The 24,035-nt window shown below is 39.5% G+C and overlaps 1 protein-coding gene across 2 annotated transcripts; it reads right to left on the reverse strand.

The window, feature by feature from the left end:
• Positions 1 to 7,494: 7,494 nt before the first annotated feature.
• Positions 7,495 to 12,363, reverse strand: LOC117946925 (sperm acrosome membrane-associated protein 6). 2 transcript variants are annotated; one of them, XM_034875438.1, is made up of 9 exons: positions 12,099 to 12,363; positions 11,902 to 11,988; positions 11,631 to 11,702; positions 11,351 to 11,374; positions 11,190 to 11,267; positions 10,602 to 10,705; positions 8,380 to 8,536; positions 7,758 to 7,927; positions 7,495 to 7,614 (listed from the first exon to the last, which is right to left on the reverse strand). In XM_034875438.1, exons 1-9 carry the CDS (start codon positions 12,310 to 12,312, stop codon positions 7,570 to 7,572), a joined length of 951 nt encoding a protein of 316 aa, XP_034731329.1. In that variant the 5' UTR covers positions 12,313 to 12,363; the 3' UTR covers positions 7,495 to 7,569. The 2 variants fall into 2 exon arrangements, with proteins under 2 accessions (XP_034731329.1, XP_034731328.1); XM_034875437.1 differs by having other exon boundaries at positions 7,758 to 7,938.
• Between the last annotated feature and the right edge of the window lie 11,672 nt (positions 12,364 to 24,035).

Here is a 24,035-nt window from a genome sequence, read left to right on the forward strand (position 1 = left end):
CCAGCATCCTTAATATATCCCTTCTTCATTGTAAGCATCAGCATCGCTGCCACCATTTGAGGGAGTGGTAGGAAGTTATCCAGAATCCCAATGACAATCTTGATTGCACTGATAAGAAAAAAAGTCACAAGAATCGCCCAGTAAAATAAACTGTAAAGTCACTGATTTAGGTGCATTTTGTCACTGGAAGATATTCATATATAACCTTTCTACCTTACTGGATTCTTCTGCTCTCATTCACACACACATTCATACACCGAAGGTGGCAGGGCTCCCACGCAAAGTTCCGCACTTTCCATCGGGAGCAACTTGGTGTTCAGGGTCTTGCTCAAGGAGGCCGACATGCGGACAGGAAGAGCAGGGCATCAAACCACCAACCCCTTGATTAAAGGACGACCTGCTCTACCTTTGCATTTGATCTGTTAGCCTCAGGCCTTTTTTTGCTCTAGTATTTGTGTGTGCGGTATATTCTGTCATTAGAACTTAGGGTGTTGTGATTTGGATATATTCACATGAGAAAAGTTTAATTTTGTACATACAGAAACATCTCCCTAAACTTATGTTAAGTGCAATTGAAAAATATTCCATGAGAAATTTAGACTCTTAGGTATCAGCATGCCTCTCAGGTGGTTAGGTAAGGAGGATCTATGAACACTAACTGATCTATGAAACACTCCTGCTACCAGTTATAAGAGCTAGGTGGGGCAGCAGTTTTTTTAATCACTTCAAGGAAATCCTATTTGAAAATTGTAATGCAAATGACTCCCTATTGTGGAATACTTAAAACAACTTTAAAGCCGTCTTTTATTGCTAGAGGACCAGAGTTGTCACAATCCCACTGGCAATCAAAAGGTGGATGATCAAACAGTCATTCAAGTTCAGTACAAAGATAACAAAGTTTAGTCTTTGTGAAGCAAATCAGAGGCACCTCTATCGTCTGCTCAGTCTCGCATTGCCCGACCTTCCTCCACAGCGCTGCAAAGGAGGGTCTGGCTAGTCCACATAGCATTCAGGGATGGGACAGGAACATGCTCTGGTTTATAGGGCATATCTTTAAACCAATAACAATCTTAATGAGCGGTGCTAAGCGCAGAGTGTTGCCATGGTGCCACTGTTTGAACTGAACTGTTTTGGTGGAACGTGTACGCTCAAAAGCTGATTTAGTCGTGCAACAGAAATGATTGGACAGCTTTTCCAGCTAGCTTTCTTAATTTACCATGCAGAGATCTGAGGAGCAGTTAACCATAGTCTACCGGAGTTTAAAATTCCAGTACAAAGAAAGTGCAAGTGGACCGATATTCGGCCAAATGAAGGAGATCTGACAAAATTTCCAGATGCAATGGAACAATCCTGAAAGTGAAACTTCAGGGATATAAACTACAGTCTGCTTTGCACTACATGCCTGATCGTGGTTAAAACAACTACAGTTTGGCAGACAATAACATTTTCTTACGTGAGTAAAAGTTCTGGATTTCCCCAAGAGCAGCGTCAACATTAGTCATCAGATTTCCCAGTCATATCCCGTGTTTGGTCTCTAATAGCAACATTTTTACTATGAATATTTTACCCAAACTGTAAATCAGCCAATGCCAACCTCAAAGCTCTGGGATGATATACAACATAGGAATCTGTTTCTGTACAGTTACAACGCCTTAATGAGTCTGCAAAAGGATATTTAAAAGACGTTACAAGAAAACCAAGAGTGACGAAGCCAAACATCACTTCCCCCCATGTATGCTTTCAATTAGCTTGCCCTCCCCACCCTGTCTGGGCCTCTATCCCTGACATCAGGAAAGAGGAACAGTTTAAGCTGGTACACATGTTGAGGCTCACGTTTGATCTGTTACAAATGGGAAGGAGAAATAAGGACCCCAAAGTGTTGTGTCACCTTCAGCTCTGAACTCTTGTTGGTCTCATTCGGTCTGAACTTTGTCTCGGAAGAGGCTATCATTTACAGAGATAATTTTCCAGCAAACTGCAGTAGCTCCTCCACAACACGTGAAGACCACCGCTGTGGTTACAATTAAAGATCAAATATGTCATAATTAATACAAGATGATAGACACTGTGGTAGATAAATTAGCACTACATGGGTTATCATGTGTATAATATATCATCAATAATGACATGTTTTTGCTTTTCAAAACAACACAATAAAACATACTAAGTTTGTTGTTGCTCTTTGTTGATGTGGCTCGTGGTTGTCATCAACAATGAAGTACTTTCCAAGTACAGAGACTGCATTTTATTTTTCTTTCCATTTACTCCTTTTCGTACGGCAAAACATAAAACAGATGTGGAGATGAGAGAATGAAGCAATATACAGAATAAGAATGGAGAACTCTGTTAGATCATTTAGTTATTTTTGGCACACAGTATTTGGACAAATTATGTTGAGGGTGTTCCCTCGATCTGCAGAGATGACTATCATGCACACTCAGACTGGTGGAGTTTCAATCCTTTACTGGAACATCTCGCAAAAACACAGTTTGATGATGCAAACCAATGAACACCAATCAGAGCCCACAACTTTCCCCCAACTTTAAACATGAAGTCACTGTCTGGAGCATCAAAACCATAGTTCCCCCTTGGGATTGTCACAAATATATATATATATATATAATTTTTTACTGGAGTGTCACAACAATAAGCATCATTTACCCAAAATTGTGTCACTGTCTGAAATATTCATGAAATAGAGATTAGGGGAAACATTATGAAGTTTGTTGTCCTTTAGAGTGAATGTGTCATTCTAAAAATGTGTAAATGTACCGCACAGAAGAGATACATTATTACCTGGACCTCTGGCACTTTCAAACAAAAAAATGGCAGAATGTTGCAGGTACTTTCCTGAGTTTTCATCAAAACTAGATCATTTCTGCCTGAGACACAGTGTGCCACAGTCACAATACATGGTCAGAGAAACACAACAGGGTAACCATTATCCCACATCATCTTAAAGTGTCAGCTCCGAAAAAAACCTAACACGTTATAACAGGATTTTTTAGAACAGAAGACCTTATTTAAAGTTTTAGTATTTTTAAATGATAATACATTGGAACTTAACAAGCAAATAATTAGACTGATTGCTTCCTATTATTGTGGCGAGTGTACAATATCATAAACAGGACTTAAAGCCTCAAACAGTTCAAAGTTACAGGATGAGAAAAGCAATTACACCTTTTATACACACAATTCTGAAAGAAAGGACTGATTTATGGTCCTGTCAACAGTGAGATCTGCTGAAGGAGCTTTTTTGACAAATAACCTTTATGACGCTTTTAACCTCCCGGGCACTCCCCTCTGTTGCCTTTTACATATTAAGATAGAGAGTGTAAGTAGGGGTCCAAATGAGAAGAAAGAAGACTCAGTCTAGAATCTAAATGTATACCAGACTATACCAAAAAATAATTCAGATATCATTTTACATATTTAGAGTTTCCTGCTGTAAGGCTGGTCACAATGCATGATTGGTTGATTTTGCAATGGGGCAACCCAGTGGAAAAAATACAAGCAATCTGCCTATGAAATGACAAGTTGAGTGTTGAGTCATGTCTGACTATAATTAGACTCTCCACGTGCTTTATAAGGCTCGCACAGCCCAGTTAGTCCTTGCATTGTGTTTCTGCCACCAATGAGACATCGTTCATTTAGCATGGCAATCTTCTGTATTTGGTGGAACCCAAAACACACATACATTGATCAAATATTAGTGTGATAATCATTTCTGTGACCTCTTACAGTTCCAGAGGTCCAATGTCATTACCCATGGTCTATCCCACCTCTAAGTAGCATGTAAATCAGACATAGTTCAAGATAAGAATTTGATGGTAAAGATTCCAAATGTGTTGAAAGGATAAAAGTCATTCTCAGGAACTTTGTAGCCAAACTGTATTATATATTGTATGTATGTATGTATGTGCAGTGTATGACTTTGGTTCTTTATGTGTTTATACCAGAAACATGGCATTGCAGACTCACAGTACAAACAGTTAAAAATGATGGGCTCCATTCATGTAAGATTATGTATCAGGGCTCATTGCCAATTCGTGCAAATTTGACCATTGCACCATTTGTGCAATTTGAAATTAACAATGCACCAACTGAACAGTTTTGAAGTAGTTTGTTGTGTAAAATAGCTAGCAACGTACACACTGACCATGTCTATGGCATGTGTGCGCCAGTTTGTGTGGCAGTCCAGCGTCTGACGGAACTCACCAGGAACTTTACTTTCTCTTGTCTCTATACATTTCCGCACCTGGATAGAATGGATATTTTTGCTTAATTTGCATCTTATTGTGTCTATCTTTTACTTTGTATACACTCGTGCAGCATCTAAAATTCACCTTGCGTTTTGTCTAAAGACACTTACAGCTGGTGCTTTGAATTCAAGGCTCAGAGGCTGATGTTAAGGGGGTATGTATCAACTGTTTACTATCTTAGTTCATGGGGGACCTTAACTTATGACTTAGGATTTTCTAAAATCCTAGACACGGCCCTGGCTGGGATGTTTCAGGATGAATTTTTCATTACTTGGTCTTGCAGTGGAAATCTTAGATGTTGTGTGCTATCTCTATTAGTCATGTGCCCCTTTTGTACTAAGAATTGGTGTTGTGGTTTCCAGCAGAAGGCAGGTATTGTGTTGGTGTGGGGTGATGCCCACAAGAGCAGACTGTGCTTGAGTTGTCCGATATCTCCTTCTTGTACCTGGAACCACCCACCACAGTTACAGTGTGTTGCTCCGCAGCGATCAGAACGAAACAGGAGGTTCTTGGCAACTATGTAACTATTAAGGAAGAAGTAAAACAATTTTTTGAAGTGTATTTATCAATAAGATGATTGTTTTCTACAGGTTGTCTAATTGACTAAGTGTACATGCGTTTTCCTCCCTTTTTGGGGATTTCCTCACTCAAAGTGGAAACTACACTGCAGCTCAAAAGATGAGGTTAAGGACAGGTGGTATGCAGGTCAAATGTGTTTTTGGTCAAATACAGGTAATTAAAAAGTACCAATAGCATAGTTAGAGGGTGAACACTATAAGTTATTGTCATTATAATAACGACCCTTAAACTTCCTTGTAAAGGAGATGACTACGTCAATCTCTTAATTTAATACTCCTAATAAAACACTGAATAGTGTAGCCACCTATGATCATCCCGTCTTACCTTCCCACGTGATTTGATTTCATTGTTATGTTGTATCACTATAATTAATGTGTTATTGCTTTGTCATAAATATTGTTTTATTGATGGTACCATTGTTATGATTGTGTGATTAACACTCACAATTTCTGTTAATTGTTTTTACCCTGTAAAGGACCTTGTAAACCTTGTTCATTTAAATGAAGTGTAGTATTAGTATTCAGCATCTGGAATGTGATATAGGATCTATATACTGTACTGTACAAATCTGTTCTGAATCATTTGATAATTTTGATCTGATAACAAGTGAGATTAGCGCGATTTGGTTTTATGAGTTGGCCAACATGTTCTCTCTGCATGTTATCTATGTGAGGCGGCAATAATAGGAGAAGAAAAGGCAGACAATGTGTGTTTTCTTGAGTCCATAATAAGTGTTATCTTCCAACAACTTGTTTTTAGTCACAAAAAGGATAGAGTGAGGAGCTATACACACATACATTTATATACACAAATATATACATATAATATACATATGTATGTATACATATATACATATATACACAGATATACATATACACACACATATACAGTACATATATGTACACATATACATATATATGTACACACACAAACATATATACACATATACATATTTATATACACATACTGCATGCCTGGCCAGGATTTACATTTTTATGGATATGTATCCATAAAAACATAAATTCAGGCCAGTGTAGGTCCTCATAAGCAACACAAAAAATTGGAAAATGTTGTGTTGGGAAAATTGCAACTAAAATAATTTGTGAGAGTAATATCAAAATATTATTTATTTTTTCAATTGATGGAAGGAAAAGGTAAATCTCTATTTCTGCAGTGTGTTATTTAAAAAAAAAGTTATTTATGTGATCACCTTGCTTTTGTTGGTTTATTTTGGGTCCCTTTAGGAAAACCTTAACATTTATTATGTTCACCAATGCAATATGACTAATGTCACACTCATAGTAAAACTCCTTTTTGCAATAAAAGAACATGTGATCATTCAGATTTGTTTTGGGAGATGTTATCTTTTTTCTTAGCAACCAAATATTCTCTGGAACCCAGAGACGATGTAAATGTAACTACAAAGTTCAAACCAAATTCTGACTAGATGCTTTCTGGCATGAGATGTAGTGTGTGACTTGCTGCCCCCTTGTGGTCACCTGAAGGCTCGGCTGTTTTAGCCCGCTTCATCTTTTCACACATGGCAGTATAACAAAGGAAGTTTTAAATTTGGTGTTTCTGTACTACAGTTTAGAATTAAATGTAGGTTTTAAAACCTAATCAGCAAAACTGTCTGGATGTCACTGTGTCCATCACCCAACAGCTTTCGTCCAGGGCGTTCCCAGCCTTTTAAAAGTCATAATGTTTGTACTGGACCTGGTCAGTACAACTTAATTCTCCCATGTCATCACAGCTCTGCTGCCTGCCCTTTTTGCCCATAGAAGAGAGCCCTATAACATTAATATGACCCGGTCATCATCAGTTTTATTGCCCCACCAGATCAGTTCACTTTAGCTCTCCTTTCTTTCTCCTCTCAGTTCACTTTAGCTCTCCTTTCTGGGCATCTGCAGATAAACTGCCACATGTTCCGTGTTATAGATAAACAAATGTAAGGTAGGAACAAACCGTGTTGTGTTAGGTTGTTTAAACTGAAAGTACATTTGTTTTGTGGTAAATTTTGTATTTGATGGTATTCGTACAACATTTAAGTTTTTCATCTATCGTGGCAAATCTGAACACAGCATTGCACTCAATCTTTTTTTCAGATTTTTATTCTGACACAGTTGATGCAAGATATGTAGATCCTTTAAAAGTCCTGTCTTAGCAGAAGTGTTATGGGCAAAATGTGCAAAATAATAAAAAATGAAATTATTTATTATGCAGAATGGTATGTGGTAAGTGTTTGGTTCTTTTAGATTATTATTTCTTATGACTTAATGGCATTTATTGTAGCATATTTTGTGGTAGCTGGTTCAAGTGGAGACAATTCTAACTATTGATTACATACTGTTGGCAGTTTCATCACAAACATTCAATAAGCTCATTTAAACATGAAAAGTAGGTATAGCTGTAAGAGAAATGTAGAGAAGTAAAAGGGACAATATTACCTTAAGTACTTTAAATGGTAGACTTACAGTATGCAAAGTAAGTGAGTAAACCTAGTTAGTTATTCTACATCACTCTAGACCTGCTGTAGTAGACTGGGCACCGCTGATAGAGCTACGTATGTATCCTGCCCTCTCGTGGTGGAAGGAGTCACACACAGGCTTTCTGTAAGCTATGACGTAACGCTCTGTAGAAGACCAGATGATTAATGAAATGCCTTTATTGCACGACATGTATCTTCCCACCTTTCAAAAATCCCAAATCTTCAACTCCATCTTCATGTTCAGCATGGCTTGTTTTCTCTGGTGTTGAGGACCAATAAAGAGCTCTGCAAAAGAAAAAGAAAAAAGGGGACATATAACACCAACTTGTATGCCTTCGCATACATCTCGACTTCAAAGGAAACATGTGCATTTATAAGTTTCTTTGATGTCAGTGTCTGACATTATAGAAATAATAGATTTGTTTTACCCCAGGGAGAGGAACAGCAGCAGAAGCAAAGCAGTTAAACAGGCGGTGAGAAGCAGTGGCGAGGGGAAGGGGGGGGGATGAGGGGGCCCTCCAGACGCAGGGAGTAACCGCCCTCCTGGGAGCAGAGACAGGTCGAATATCTCCTGCAGCTCTGTGTGGCCTGCCACAACCTGGGGGGTCACTTAGAGAGAAAGAGATGGATGGAAAAAATACATGGGAGAATTTCAACTCATAATGCGCAAAAGGCAATGAAGAAAAAAAAAAAAAAGGGTACAAATTAATAATGAATGTGTAATGAGTGAATCTTTGCTCTTTACTATTTTAAGTAAAGATTCATCTGTTGTATTATTTCTTTTTAAATGCATTTGATCTAATAATACAAATAAAAGAAAATTTTACATTATAATAATATATTTAGGACATTTGCGTGGAGCCTTCCACAATCCTTCAAACATAGATGATTAAGACAAAGTATTTAGTATATTTACTCCATTAAATAAAATACTACATCTGTATCTTCTAAGCTTATTCTATCCTCAGGTGTGAAGGTGTTGTATTCTTTGTCTTCAGATTTCAATCAAACTTTCACATTTTTTCTCCTAAAGGTGGCGTATCTTGTTACCTGTGAGATAGAAGTATAGCCTGACAATGGAGCGTTGGCCTGAGTAGATCTCACACTGGTAGGTGCCCTGATGATGCAAGCTGGTTGAAGGGATGGAATAGAGCCTGTCGACCCCCGCAGTCACTTCTTTAAACTGATCCACCTGCTGGGTTTCCACCTGTCCAGGGATAAATTAGTACAAATGCTGTAGAGGCAGGATTTATTTATGCCAATCTGCACAGATGCAAAAGATATATTTAATATGAAAATTTTTGTTTTTTTAATGAAATTAAATCCAATTACTCACTTTCTTGCCAAACGTTGGATAAGAAGATTGTTACCACTTTCATATCTATACATTAAATATGAGGTTAGCCAGTTAACTTTGCTTAGCATGACTTTTCTTAATTTAACAAAATCCAAATAACAGCAGCTCTAAAGCGCACTTCTTAACATGGTATCTCTTATTTTTAAATTGCACAAAAACCCTGAAGTGTAAAATTACAATTTCTTACAAGGAGTTATGTGCTGGAATAGTTCTTGCCCTGGTGCAGTGAGTTCCCAGGTTAGGGGAATCTTTGCAACCTCAGAGTGACAAAATGATTGTAGGAAGTCACTGAACTGGCTAAGAAATGGTCCCACACATACTTCATTTCACTTAAAACCAGGCCGAATGTTGTTGTAACTTGCTCCCTGAGCTACCCCTCTACCCAACGTTCTATTTTGTTGGGTGGTGTTGAAATGATGGATGAGAGAGGCCTGCCCTGTGTCTCCTTCGCCGCTACATTTATCGTGTGGGTAGGAACAGAATATTTGTATAGGTCGGTCATACAGATGGCTCACTACGATCGGCTCAGACGCAGCACTAACATTTTCAAAAGAGTGCGCTATTTTACAATGTTTGACCAATATAATGCTACAAAGGCTTTGTATCCATTCATCAGGCTTTGTAGTTGCATCTCAATAAGTACCAACCATGGGTTGACGCATAGAATGTATAAGTGTAGCCAAAACATCATGATTTCCCCGGGGTGGCTTGTTGCAAAATGATTCCTAAATCCCTACCTCCATGTTAGTGGACAGAAAATGGGCCAATTAAAAAGTCAAAGTGCATGTCAAAGACATTTTTCTATAGATGGTTCCTGTCATTTAAGATATTTGTTATCATGTTGATGTTTGTTCAAGTGTTCATTTTTCTGATAAGTTTGGTCTTTATTAGTTATTTGATGCAGAAGAACCCGGTGAATTGTCAGATTGACAGCGCCCATATCCGGGATATTTTGGCTTCACTTTTGCACAGTGGGAAGCAGTGTTCTAATCAAGACCACCTAAACCAAGACCAAGTCATTACCAAGACCAGAGTGTATTGTGACCAAGACAAGACTTTGAGGAGTTGAAACTGAGACAAAACCAAGACCAAAGGCAGGGCTAGACCGAGTCAAGCCCAAGACCAGACCAAACAACTGAAACATACAGTATATACACAACTAGCTATGTGTAGCTAATATTTTTTAAAGTCCCTTTGGGTGAGGGTTGAAGAGATTTCTGGAGAGTTTTGGCACCGAGACAGATTGATAACGTAGGCTAGCTACCTTTGCTAGCGTTACTTACCTTCTTTTAGGCTTCCTTACTTAACGCAGATTAAAAAAAAAAAGTTGTTCCCAGCTGTGTTGATAAAAGGTAATATTGCAGATTTTACACACTTTTTTTTCGTTTAGATGTTTTGCAAATAAACTTTCCAAATTAATATGGTAAATAAAATATAATAAATAAATTGAATTAACACTGACGACAGCCAGAGCTTCTTCTCCTTTCACCTACATTCACTTTGGGAATGCGGATTAAGGGGGCGTGGAACGGTGGTTAACAGTAACACATTTCAAATTAGAAAAAAAGGTCTTAAAAAAGAGGTCTTAAGACCAAAACCAGTCTCGAGTTCTACAACACTGTTGGGAGGAAAGGGAGACATGTCGTCTATCTTTGCAGTCCAGTGTTACAACCCCAGCATGTTCACACTTTATTTTACCTCCGGACAGTGCCAGACAAGCGAGTTCATCTTGCATCCAGAATTTATGCTAAGCTAACGGTTTTCATACCACCCAGCTGCATATTTAACAGACAAACATAAATCTTCTCATTCAACTCTTGGAAAGAAAGACAAAACTTGTTTTTCACAAAATATTAAACTATTCTTTTAAATGTACTTCAGTGACAATGAAAGGTTCACCATATGCCGAGCGTACCTCTTCTGCAAACCTCCAGATCACCTCCATATTGTCTGGTAAGAGAAACGGCACTTCACACCACATTTGGCTCCTGCTGTTCTCCACTGCTTTAGTTTCTTTAACTGACACAAACATATAGCCACCCACACGCACACAGTAAGACACACACACACACACACAGATAGCATTCACAGGGGGGGAGCTCTTGAAGTCTGAACCCTCCTTAATGATAATACTTAAGCCCAGTCTCTGCGGATGGGAGTAAAAGTGATGATATGTTAAACAGTGGCTTTACTGTACAGGGTTGATAGGAATCCCATCGTGTGTGGGAGTCAACTGTCACCTTGTATAAAGAAGCCAAGGACTTAAAGAGTACCTAGGGGGTTCTGTGCAAAAGGTATAATGTGTGGAAATAAAACCACGTTTTTTTTGTTTCTTTTAAATTGACTTTCTGCTAAGAGCATTTCAAGAATCAAGAGTGGATGCTTATTAGGTAAGAATATAGTTGTGTCAGGATGTGTCAAGTCTGGATTAGTGCACTTTTAAACAATGTTAAGCAACAGGCCTCTGATTACTGATATATTGTGTTGGATTATTAATACTCACCCGGACAGTCGAGTGGGAATTCACAGGAATCATACTGGCAGGTAATACAGTTGTACACTGCACCTGCACTCTGAAAACCTGATGGGTGCATGAAAGGAATTACATTGTATGTTTCTAATGACAGAAATCAAGATATTGAAGAGACAAAAAAAGACACTAACCACATGGAGGGACGCATCCAGAGACTGTAAAAACAAAATAAGCAACTTGTATCACTAAATTATTTTACAACCAGGTGAGTTGATTCAGTGCAGACATCCAGAATTATTAGTCAGTTCAACCTGACTGCTTCCTTTATTCTCCACAGTATTTGAAAGGCTGTAATAATGTAACTAGCTTATTACAGAGATAGGACAGAGATCAGAGGGAGCTGTAATGACCTAATATGGCCCTTACTATAGATGAGAAGATGAAGGAAAAGGGGAAGAGACCATGTCTCACCTCTAGGCAGTTTGGAGGCAGCTGCGATGAAATTGTCTGCCGCTGTCTGCAACCTTTTCTCATACACGGTTTCTGATGGATGGAGAGGAGGAGGAGGAAGACAGAAATATTTGGCTCAACACATCCTGGTGAATTGTGTGCTTTAGGGCATCATTTTGAAATCTCTCATTTCTAACTCCCCTTCATTTCTGACCTTGCTTAATTATTCTGATGCCCTAAACACTCATTTACTTGTGCAGTTGTGTGTGTCTATCTAAGCAGGTGTTCCTACCATCGTTCAGCTGTTTGTCAAACTCGTTTGCCACGGGCAGGATCTCTGCATCCAAAAGTTCTTTCAGTTGTTTGTTATAGCCTTCACCTAGAGGAGGGACACGTGTAACACAATTATAAACAAATGTTCCTACTGTATGCCGTTTTTTTGTTTGCCTGAAGAAAAATGACAAAACAGAAAGAAATTGTTTCCCGCACCCACTCTGCCAGCCTCAATCACTCTGCCATTATTATTAAATATGCGGTCCAGCTTCCTGAAGCAGGCATCCACATTTCTGACATTGTGTTGTGTCAAAATGTGACCCCAACACAGGCGAAGACTGTCTTGTATATCAACAAAGCACTGATAGCAGCTCAGAGAGGTCCTAAACAGCAAGCTAACACACACAAGGCACAAAACCGATGTGCACATTTTGCATCTTGAGCTTTAAACTCAAAGCTTTCTGTATGTTTTTATTCAAATCCTGGGCTCATAGTGACCACACCTGGAAATTCCAAGGTGTGTGTGTATATTTATATTGAATATAAACTGTATGTGCATGTTCCACATGAAATTAAAAATAACATTTTGAAAGGACCCTGCTCATGTTTCCTCAACATGCCTGGGGTTGAGAGAAGAGCATCACATCACAGACTCCCCTCTATACTTCCCTCCATTCTATTGTCTCTGGTCCCCATTTCCTGCTGCCTCAATGCACCAGTTTTACTGCAGAGCACTGAGATGGAGTGAGCCAAGGAGGGAGGCGGCGGTTGGGGGGAGAGAGGCAGATGAAGAGGGAGTTAGGGTGTAAAAGGTGTTGGCAAGAAAACCCAAGACAAATATAAAAAGAGTAAAAGTCTAAATGGTGTGGTGATGGCGAGTGAAAAATTACCAAAAGGAATATCCATAGAATATTCGGCAAGGAAAGTGCATATATCTGTTGGCGTTTAGAACATTCTTAAATGTAGTGGTGAAATAGTATGAGATAAAAAGGAAATGAAGTGAGGTGGAACAAAAAGGAATGTAGGTGCCACAGAGGACACAGAAGTGACAGACAGAGGCAGAGGAGGAAGAGGGAACAGGACTACAGATCAAGTCGACTGCCTCATCACATCCTGTCTCCCCGGCTCGTCTCCCATCTTCTTCATCCCTCCCACCCCCTCTCCTCCCTGGTCCCTCATTCCCGGTGCATCTCCATGGCAACCAGACATGGTGCCTAATACATGAACTTAATATATTTCCAGTGGCAGGGTAAGCTGGGTACTAATGCATTCATCTGTCTCCACACAGACAAGCCAATCAATATTAGGCAAGAGTCTGCTCCAGGACTGCCAAAGTCAGACGGTCGAACATGGAAAATCCCAAATACACGTCTGTGTTTGAGTGCACTTAGTTTTTGTACGGAGCATGTTCTGCGACAAGATGGTTTGCTTATCATTCATAAAAACATTTCCTCTCAGGCAGATCTTTATACAGTTTCTAAGGAAATAATCTCAGGATCAGTTTTACTGACTTTAAGAACTGGTGCTTCAAGTAACAACTGGGCCATTTGGCTCCGTCTAGCAAAGGATAACTGGTGAAAATTAAAAAGAAAACTCAGATTACCAATATAACACCCTGTGAAGGTTTTTTTGGGTGTCAGACAAGACATATTTAATAACTTCACACTGTAAAATGAGCTTTTTGTTGCCATATTTTATTAACAGAGGTAAAAACTACAGCATCTTTTCCAGTACAAAGTACAAAATATGCACATGATGCACCTATAGCCACATATTTTTGAAGGTGAGATAAATGACGGGGTCGCAACCCTCGGCTGCCTTCCTATTGCCCCCCGCATTGAGGGATATAACACAAAGCCAGCCAATAGGGTTGGCCCCCTGAGAGTGCCTGTGCTGCAGGAGGAAGGGTCTTCTTCTTGATCAAGACAAGTAAACAAATACTGAAACAGTCCACATACTGAAGAAAAACAAAGCCAGAGACAGAAGAAAACGAGACATTCCATCATCTGAGAGTTTGTCTTTAACGGTTTGAGAAAACCAAAGGAAACATTAAAACAGATGACTTTTCAAGGAGAAAGAGGTTCTTTTTAAAAAAAAGTTTTTTTACAAAATGCTCATTTTTTGAAGGACGTTGAAACTGAATGCAGCCCTGTTCCCGAGGACCTCACCTGTGACCTGCTTTGACCTCACAGGTTAAGGGTCTCAGGGACAGAGGGGCATACTGAGAAATTTAAAAACAGGGAGGGTTTGAATTTGGAGCAATTAAAAGTACACAAAAGCATTGAAGGGATGAAACGTATAAAAAGAAAGAACTGCAGAGTCGCAACACCGAGACAGACATGACCTCATCTGACATTTGGATTCTGCGGCACCCACCGGTCTCCAAGGTTGCTGCGGATCACAAGCAAACTGATCAATTAAAAACATAGTGACATATTTGCCTGTATTTCATCCACACTAACGGTTTGTCTTGCAGTGCAGCAACAAAGTAACATTTTTCACACCAATTATCTCAGCATTGCGGCAGTTGAGCACATTGTGGAGACAATTCATTTTGGAGAATATTTTTTAAATGTCAGGTGTTGAACATGCTTCATCAAGTCAGAAGATTAAAAAAAAAAAAGTCAACTTAGTCAACTAGATATGTAAAAAACCTTCAGTAGATTTTTAGTTGAGAACATAACACTCTTAAAGAAAAGGACATTTTTGTTCTTCACAATTGCCCTTTAATCTATGTATAACACACAAATAGAATATTTGCCTAAAACATAACTTGTCATAAATAGGGATGTTTATCTTTAGTTCTTGATAATTGCCGAGGTTTAATACTTCACAACTCCCTGTAAAGCATTTACATGGATTTACAGTCTTGACAAATTAACAGGGATATACAGTCCAAATGTCGGACTAAATGTGTCCCACTATTTTATTAGTCCAATCTTAAGAGCAAGACAGGATCCGTCTTCTGACTTACCAGTTAAGATTAAACAAGAATGAAGGCATATGAGACAAATCCACCTGTAAATTAAGAAAAATTACACTTTAGACAAAGTCCAACTGTAGTTTTGTTTTATAAACCCAAACATATCAATGTATACCTCTTTTTGTACTATAGTGATGAAACAAAGAAAAGGAATTGCGTACAAATAGTAGAAGCCAATGCCACCCACTGGTAGACAGAAAGAATGACATGCTGACTGAGGAAGACTTCATATGTTACGTAAAAGGGAAATGTGTACATTTTTTGAGTCATAAAATGTGTTTCAGTCGCATAACAGAATAAAAAGGTGCCGGCGTCATGTCATGTAACAAATTGAACTGCATTGATGCACATTATGCGGTACAGGTTGCCTTCATGAGCTACAGGCCTCAAATATTTCTGGAATAAGAGGAGTTTTTCAGATTGTCTCAGTTAATGCTGCTTGTGACAGACATTGCAGCCGGCTCAGAGCTGAGGGAATGGCACACATTTGTCATAACTTCACCTAGAAATGAATTATGGATTTGTCTGCGGTTGTTTGTCCGCTTTATAGGTTTGTTTAAAAAATAGTATGTCGGTATTAATACAAAAAAACTGTTAATCATGCCAAATAACGTAGCACAACAGAAATTGAATTTTCTATGTTGAACACATTCAGGATAATTGCAATTGTAAATGCACTTTGTAAAGTCATAACATTTACAGTCAAATTCTTTGACAGCCTCTAATTTCACTCATATACCTGCCAGATATATAAAAAAAAAAAGTCATGAGGTAAATATATACCTAGATTCACAAATTATGCGTTAAGTAAAAATGAGAATTAAAACAAGGTATGAATTAAGCACACTATGTAGAAATGACTTGTCTACAAGATGCAGTCTGGACACTAAAAGGCTTTTCAGCATGTACAAACAAGGAGAGAATATCACATTCATACTACAAATACTGTTAAAGAGTGCACACATGCATGCAAACACTGCAAAACATGACTGGTTCTATTACTGTCAAAAGAAAAGGATGTCAAGAATTAGTGATGAAAGTTTCAGACAAAAATGCATGTTAGTTCTACAAAAAACAACTTCCACATAAACAAATAAAGTAAATATAATATAAAAAAGAAAAATCACCTTAGTGTTCTTTTCCCCCCCCAGTCAGAGTGAGTCTGTGTTTCCTCTGTCTCTCTCTGATAGTCTATGCCGGGGCCAGACAGCGAGCCCAGCGGCAGGTACATTACAGACAATAGTATTGATTCCATTATTCTGTTCTCTACCTACTGTACCTGCCTGACTAACACCAACATCTATAGAGCTGCTCACCTTTTGTCTCCCAGGGCTGCCATCACAAATGAACAGAGCTGCAAACAAGAAGAAAATAAAGAAGAGTAAAAAAATAAAAATAAAAAAAGCAAAGAAAAAAAGAAGCTTGCTTCACATGCACATTTATACATCAAACCTCCCGGTGCACATGCTATCCAACAGAGGACACACTAACACTCATTTAACCTCCGTGCTGCATTCATGGTCTCTAGTCGTCTGTCTTTGCTTTCACTGTACCTCAAAGTCTCCTCTCTCTTCCTTCCTCTCTCTTTACACTCTAGTCGTCATCCTTCCAGCTCCCTTTTTCCTCACGTTTTTCAAACCTCACGTTTACTAGCCCAGTGAACACCCCCCACTCTAGTCTTTAAGCTACGTGTATGTGTCTGAACGTGTGAGATGGAAGGAGTGAATAAGAATGCAGTGTGCATGCATGTTTGCATGTGTGTCTACGAAAGAGAGGAACAGTGTGTGAGAGAGACAGAGAGCGAGAGAGAGACGATGGGGGAGGGAGGTAGGGTGGTGGAAAGGGTAGCAGAAAGTGGGGATGGAGGGGGAGGGGTCAGAATTTCTAATAGGATGAAAAGGGAGAGAAAATATAAAGCCCTGGAGTCTCATGAACCTGAGAGCCTGACATTACTGCGCCCTCCTATGTGTACAGCAATCATACCATCATCAAATTGGTTAAAGGATTTATAATGTTGCTCCAACACAACTGGAAATTGCAGCCAGAGTGACATTAAACGCACTAAGTAAACCCATTGTGGAAAGCTTTGCCACTTTGAGAATGAGTCTTGATCATACAGTTTAACATCAGAGGTGGACAATGTGCAGTTTGCTGTTCAGTACAACCAAACTGATTCAAGTGGAGGCTGTTTAAACACCATGAAACACTGAGTGAGAACATAAAACCTGCATGCACGCCCATGCTTTGTTTGTTGCATGCATAAACAAAGAAATTGAAAAAGCTCTGCATATTTAATGTGTAATTTTTTTAATCCTCCAATAATTTGTTTATGCATTTCATATTCCTGTTTGGTTGCTCAGTCAGTTCATGTCTCAAGGCAGTTTGATTCTAATATTTGTGCTATTCTCTGAGAGGACAGAGCTGCCGTTGTGTTCGTTGGATAACAGAATCATACGGCCCTGTGGGAAATTCAAATATGAAAGTAAATCTAATTTAGACCCACTGATTGGCCGTCTGTTCAGCGAGATGGAGCATAAACACTACACTTGATGTGTAAGCATCATTAACGGCCCTAAAGTGTTCTGGTCATGTTGTACAACAGAGAATATCACCAATGTGTTACACATTGGTGAGCAAATAAGTGTGAACTGACAAAAGATGTTGCTTTTGGCCTAAATAAGCGAGCATCAACGGGGCCTCTGAAAAAAAGAACAAAAAACTGATAGGTTGCTAGTTAACACCCTCACTAACAAAATTGAAGGTATAGAATTGAGAAAAAAAGTGACAAGCACAAACTAGTGGCATCTAGTGAGAATTTTGACAGCTCTTACTGAAAAGCAAAAACTGACAAACCACATACAATGGGAATTGATTGAGACTAACTTGTGTTCACCTTCTTTCAAAAGGCTTTCAGATAAAGCTTCTGTATCAAAAATATTCAAGACGAGCATCCAACCTTTTAGAGATGTAGGTTAGAATAAAAACAGTACACTATGCATTCATAATGCCTCATGAATATTCATGATGTACCCACATTGCCTATAGACTAGTCTGTCAAAATAGCAGCAGGTTCTTGACAAAGTACAGCTGAATTTATTTTCTGCTTTGATCCTATTCACAGCTCCAATGCACTACAGGACTCTTCACATCCTCCTCCATAGCCGCAATCATACTGTATTGCCATGCCACCTAAATTTACATAAAAACAACATGCTGAACGTGGTCACAGTATCTGCTGTGATACGTGTTCTGCACTGTCCCCTTTGCACTAAATGTAAGCTTCTGTGCAATATGTACTTGCGCAGCATATATCCCATCTGATCCTTAATGTCATCGAGACAAATTCCTGTACATTTATAAAACTTAGATTCTGATGGTGACTATAGAGTGCAGGAGCCTCTCTCTTCTGTCTGTCCTCTTGCCAGAATACATTAAAGCATGGATTTCTGAGACAGTGGTTATCTGGATACCAATTTGACTTAAAAACCCAAGAAAAATCAACCTCTGGCATGAACAGTGTCCAAGCCTTAGTGAAAAAGGCACCGAATGTCACAGACAGGTGTGTGTATGTGTATGTGCGCCTGAACTCTGCAGTGCCACTGAGAGACAAAGCACTGGGAGTGCTTCACAGGGATGACATCATCAGTCTGGGATGGTGTCTGCCTCGTCTGTTTTAGGATGCTCTAGTTCTCCGTTATAATCCCGAGAGATAGGCGATGGCATCGTTTTTGGCAGCAAACACATCACAACTGTTTCATATAGAAATGTATGTGCACAAAGGCAAGAAAGGGCAAAGCATGCTTTAAAGAGTGATGTAGGAATTAGTAGTGTGCTTCAAGGAAGCTATGTTATATAATGGGAGAGGTTTAATCTTGATTGCAACATTGAAAGACATTTAGAGCAGCATATGTGCATGTGATGTTTAAGAATATGCTCGTATAACAATCTGCTGACACATATGCAGTGTGCAACATCTGCCACGCTGGAAAATGAGCCAAGTATTACCGCTTAATGGAATAAACAATCTTTACCACATTGCTATATCAGAGGGAAAGGAAGAGGCAGGGCAAATTCCTCCCATATACACTGTCCTTGCCCCACACACCTTACAACAGTCAGATGTTCAGCTGTCTCTTAATGGCAGGAGAGCAGCATTGTGGGGTGGATGATAAAGAACACTTCGATTGACAGTGCAGAATCAGCGCAATTCTAATATATGCCCCCCCCCCACCCTTTTCCATAAGGGGAGGAGAGTTGGCTATAACGCACTGCAGATGGCTGCTGTCTCATCCACCAGTCTGACAAACGGAGGGTAAGGGAAAAGGGAGGTTGGGGGAAATGAAATTCAAAAAATGTTTGTGGTAGTGTGTGCTGACGTGGATTAAAAGGACTGCACAAAGTATATATGGTAATATGGAAGTACAGTAGTAGTAGCATGTGTGCAAAAGTACATTATCAGGTTCCTCTACCTGTTATAACATACGGTACCACTGCACATGGAGTTCTCTTACTGCCAATCACAGACGTTGTGCAGTAATTTGGTGCATATTTGTTATTATACTTGCATCCTTTTCTCAAAAAATGGGAGTGTCAAGATATACAAAAAGATAATTGCAGTTAGTCCCAGAAAAAGGAAGGGTCCAAAGAAAAAATGAAATGATGCCCTCCCTCCCACAATAATAGTTTCCATACAGTCCCTTACCTGACCTCAAAGTAGAACCTTGGATAACAAAAAAATCCTCTTTTTGCTGCAGTAGGAACAACTGATTGCCCGTCAAGCAGCAGGTGGTCTTCCTGACCAACATGTCCACGTGCTACAAATACTGCACACAAAATGACAGACAAGCTCATGGGGAAGTTAGGACTTTGCCTAAAGAGAGGATAGACGTTGCAGTGGAAAAGGTTGTGTCATTAACCAGTAGGAGATCCTCTGGCGGAGTAACAACATACTTACCTCTCTGCTGGTGGTACATTAGACGTGGCAAGGAGTGACTCCGCAGGGAAAGCTAGAAGGTTGTACAGTTATCTCCGTGCTGTTTATTATGCGAAACCATACAACCAACTACCTCACGCTGCAAAGCACAGACTGTAGAGTTGCTCTCCATAATATCTTCACCAGCAGGACGAATGTGTCTGAACATATTCTACGCACACACCTTTCTGGCTCCTGTCTACCCGTCAGCCGATTACCTGCCTCACTTCTTTGCCATGTGAGCAATATAATCAAATTGTTAATGTCCTCACTAAATCATTTAGCAAGTTTTGAGATTGAGACAGACTTAAAAAAGGATTAACACCTTTAATTTTCTTTTGTGCATGTTTTTGTTCTAAAGAATGACTTTATTCGGAGCAAGTAAATGTACATTTTTTAGACATAAGTATCACATGTTTGATGTGGTTATGGATAAATTTGATTTTTTTTAAATCACTTCGGTAGAAAAGAGGAGTTTGATTTTGCCTGAAGCTATGCACGTTACAGTTCTACAACTTGAAAAGGGTGGCAGATCTGCACACGTGACTGAGTTGCGAAGAACTATTACTGAGTGCTGCAAAGGCCATGATGCAACAGGGATAGAGCTCAGGCTGCACATAGGCCTGGAGGTTAGTTATGTAGAGAGTCTCATTCTTGTTTATGTAAGTAGATGCCGTGGAGGACAAAGACTAGGCAGCTGACACAATTAAATGTACTATAAGAAGGTACAAGATTGGATGGTACTAAACATGGGACAGAAGTTGTGTCTTTATCAAAACGGCTGAAAATTGTACAACAGTGGAACAGACCTATGGAAATCCATTTCCACACATCTAAGCCTCTCATGTAGGTGTGAGTACTACAAAGGCTTCATTTCATTCGTTCATTCATAGTATTTCCCTTCTTTTCTTAGGAGTTGTTGCCCTCTACTGGTGACTGTGCAAACTCACGCCACTCACATCTCTATTCTACTTCACATCTGTGCTGTTCATTCAATACTGTCCTCCAACCGTTATATCACACACACACACACACACACACACACACACACACACACACACACACACACACACACACACACACACACACACACACACACACACACACACACACACACACACACACACACACACACACACACACACACACACACACACACACACACACACCTCCTAAACATTTAGAAGTCAGCAGCTATTATGTCCAACATATCCATACATTCACACACTGCAGCATTTCATCCACCTCAGCTGTCTGATTCTACTTAATAGTTGACAGACTATAATGGGAGTTAAATGACATTTGCTGTAACACTCATCACCATCAAGTCTGCTATCAGCTGTGATATCTAAAATCTGACTTCTGATCCACAGCCAAAATGGAATTTCCTTCACAACATACAGACTGAATATAACTAAAACTTCAAGGAGTTTAATCTCGATTGCAACCTTGAAAGACATTTAGAGCAGCACAAACACCGTCCCTGTGACGGGACAGTTTTCTCCACCTAAGTTCAAATGTTTTCCCCACTCATACGTTTTCATAGATTGCAAGCATTAAATCTTCAAGAACACGCTCATGCAGCACACCATTTGAAAGCTTAAAGTCTCATAATTCGATTAAGTCGAGTAAAGTTGAGTGTGCATTCGTACATTTTTCCTTGTGTCTTGATTCACAGCGGTGAAAGATTGACAAAAACCTTTTTTCCTACATTGCCAACAATCCAAGGAATTACAGTATCCAAGCCATTTTATCCAAAACGAGCTGGTCGCCTCACACTCTTGTAGTTTGTGGCCTAGTTTCAACGGAAAGAAAGCTAAACAGTTTGTCATTCGTAGGTTTTGATCACTTCTCTCTTCTCCCGAGGCTGCTACAGTTTTACTGGGCACCCTTTCGGATTCTCTGACGTCGGCAGATTCCAGTTGTTTGTTATCAGCCAATGCGTCAAAAGCCAATCATGTTGCAGAGTTCAGGGAGGGCCAACATGGGAATAATTGACATTCCCTCCTTCCAGTTAAAACTAGTTGTTACGAGACCGGCCTACCTGTTTAGCCAATAAGAAGACAAATTGATTGATACCAAACTTGACCAGACAATTTTAACTCTGTGATGGTTGCATCTATGTCAAAGCAAAAATAGGGCCTTAGTTATTGCATTTCACCATTTCATCAATTTATAATTATTTATTTCTATAAATTTATGTATATAGTTATTTCAAGTATGTGTGTTATTTATGTGGATGTGTTTTTGTATTTGAGCAGTTTTGTATTTTGCACTTTTTGGGCTTTTTTTCTTCGCACTTTTCAAAAGGAAGGAAAAACGCACACACATATCTATAGAAATAAATTCATGTAAAATCCATTTTCTGAATGTTGTTCTTCTGGATTTTTTCTGTAGTAGGTTGAGACATGGTACTAGTATTTTGTGTAGCCCATCTGATATGTTTACACTAGTGTTTTCAAATAATTTCACAGATGCTTTACTTTGACGGAAATAGAAAAGCTCCATTCTAACCTCTGTAGCTGTATGTCAGTAAGGCCTAGAATCACACTGACACTTGGAACAAAAGATTGAGAGTATTAGCTTCCCAATGACCTCAGGCACACCCCAGAGGGCCAAAGTATATGGGAGCTGTATCACTTTTTTGATAAAACATTTAGGGGAGAAAGCATGTATTTTCAAGTGTGTTTAATCTGCGGGTCCTCTCTCTGTAGGAGTCTCAATTGTTGCACGCTACAGCACCCAGTTTGCTGGCACAATGCTACATTCCAACAGCTACAAGCCAGGAGTGTTACGTTACCCTGAGCACAGATTGAGATGTAACTGGGGCAAGATATGCTATGTAAATGCCATTTAAAGAGTTTCAGCAGACCCTTTACAAAAATAGATATAGTAAGAAGTGCTATCAACATTAAGGCGATGTTAGAATTGCAAATGTGTACTTTAAACATCTTCTGAGTTGGTAACACTGACAAAAGAGCAGTATATGGGAGCTCTGCAGTATCTGGATGAAAACGCTGCTTGGCATTTGGGATTTAAGAAATCCATCTTCCAACAAAGACGCATTACGATACAGGATTTCAGATCCTAGGCCGCACCTTTCTTTCCTCAGACTTTGCATTGAACTGTGCAAAGTCCATGAGAGAAGACAGACAAGAAAGAACGAACTAGATAGCGGACAACCCTTTGGCCGATCAGGCAACATAATGCTGTGACTGTAAAAAATGTTGCCAAGGGAATTTTTTTCCCCATTTTCTCCTTTCTATTTTGATATGTGTTTAAGGTCCTAATCCTTCTCCGTCTGTTGCTCCCAGTTTCACGTTCCTGTTCCAAAGTGCCCCCCTCCTCTCCTCCCAACCTTTTCTCTGCTCCAGCCCTCACGGGTCCCCATTTCCCACCTCTTACCCTTTTAACCACCCCTGTCTTCATACCCCCCTCCTGCCTCCTCTATCCACACCAGGCCTGTGTTTTTTCCTGCCTACAGACTCTACTTTATATGCGTCTGCAATATTTTCATAGTCATATCACGGAGAAATGCAGTGTAATTGTGCCAATGTCAGCTATCCACTCTCGTGCTTAGTCCACCCTTAAGCAAACCCGTCAGTGTCTAAACAGGAAAGGACTATTCCACCATGACAACCATCTTGGGTGATTCATAAATGGGGCATTTCAATTCAAGTTTTAAATACCTCTTACTTAATTATTCACATACAGTGACACACACATTGGGATGTTACTTAATGGTTACAGTCCTTAACAGGCATGTAACAATTCACAGATTCGCTGGTCAGCACAAGCAGATAATTTTGCCTTCAATGCTTTTATACAGTATGCAATACCTGTGTATCACCTCTGCCATTGCCTTTCATTGGCGTACAACATCTCTGAGTGAGGGTAACATTGTCGTAATGTTGCATGTTTGTAATTGTAGAGGGTAACACTTTGATCTGCTGAAATATGCATGTATTTTTTCCCCAGGTGAGAGCAATGCTCCATCCTACACTAATCTGCTTTGGCTGACGCCAGCTTCACATAAAATGGCAAAATGAATGTTGCCATGGGAACCCTTTGCCTGGCAACCCCAACACCCTGGCAACTAGCTAAACTGTTGCTATGGCACAGCTGCCAATCTACATATGCTGGAATTGGTGTGCATTTTGTAGCTCCACCCTTTCAAAGTTTCCAATCAAATGGATGA

Source organism: Etheostoma cragini, chromosome 6 (genome assembly GCF_013103735.1).
Source record: "Etheostoma cragini isolate CJK2018 chromosome 6, CSU_Ecrag_1.0, whole genome shotgun sequence".
Lineage (NCBI taxonomy): Eukaryota > Metazoa > Chordata > Actinopteri > Perciformes > Percidae > Etheostoma > Etheostoma cragini.

Excerpts from the sequence above, each read along its gene's own strand:
- LOC117946925 (XM_034875437.1), bottom strand. The coding sequence starts at position 12,312 with ATGTGCACATCGGTTTTGTGCCTTGTGTGTGTTAGCTTGCTGTTTAGG. Across the intron at positions 11,375-11,630 it reads TGCCTCCAAACTGCCTAGAG|TCTCTGGATGCGTCCCTCCA; the intron begins GTGAGACATGGT and ends TTGTTTTTACAG. Across the intron at positions 11,268-11,350 it reads TGGATGCGTCCCTCCATGTG|GTTTTCAGAGTGCAGGTGCA; the intron begins GTTAGTGTCTTT and ends TGCACCCATCAG.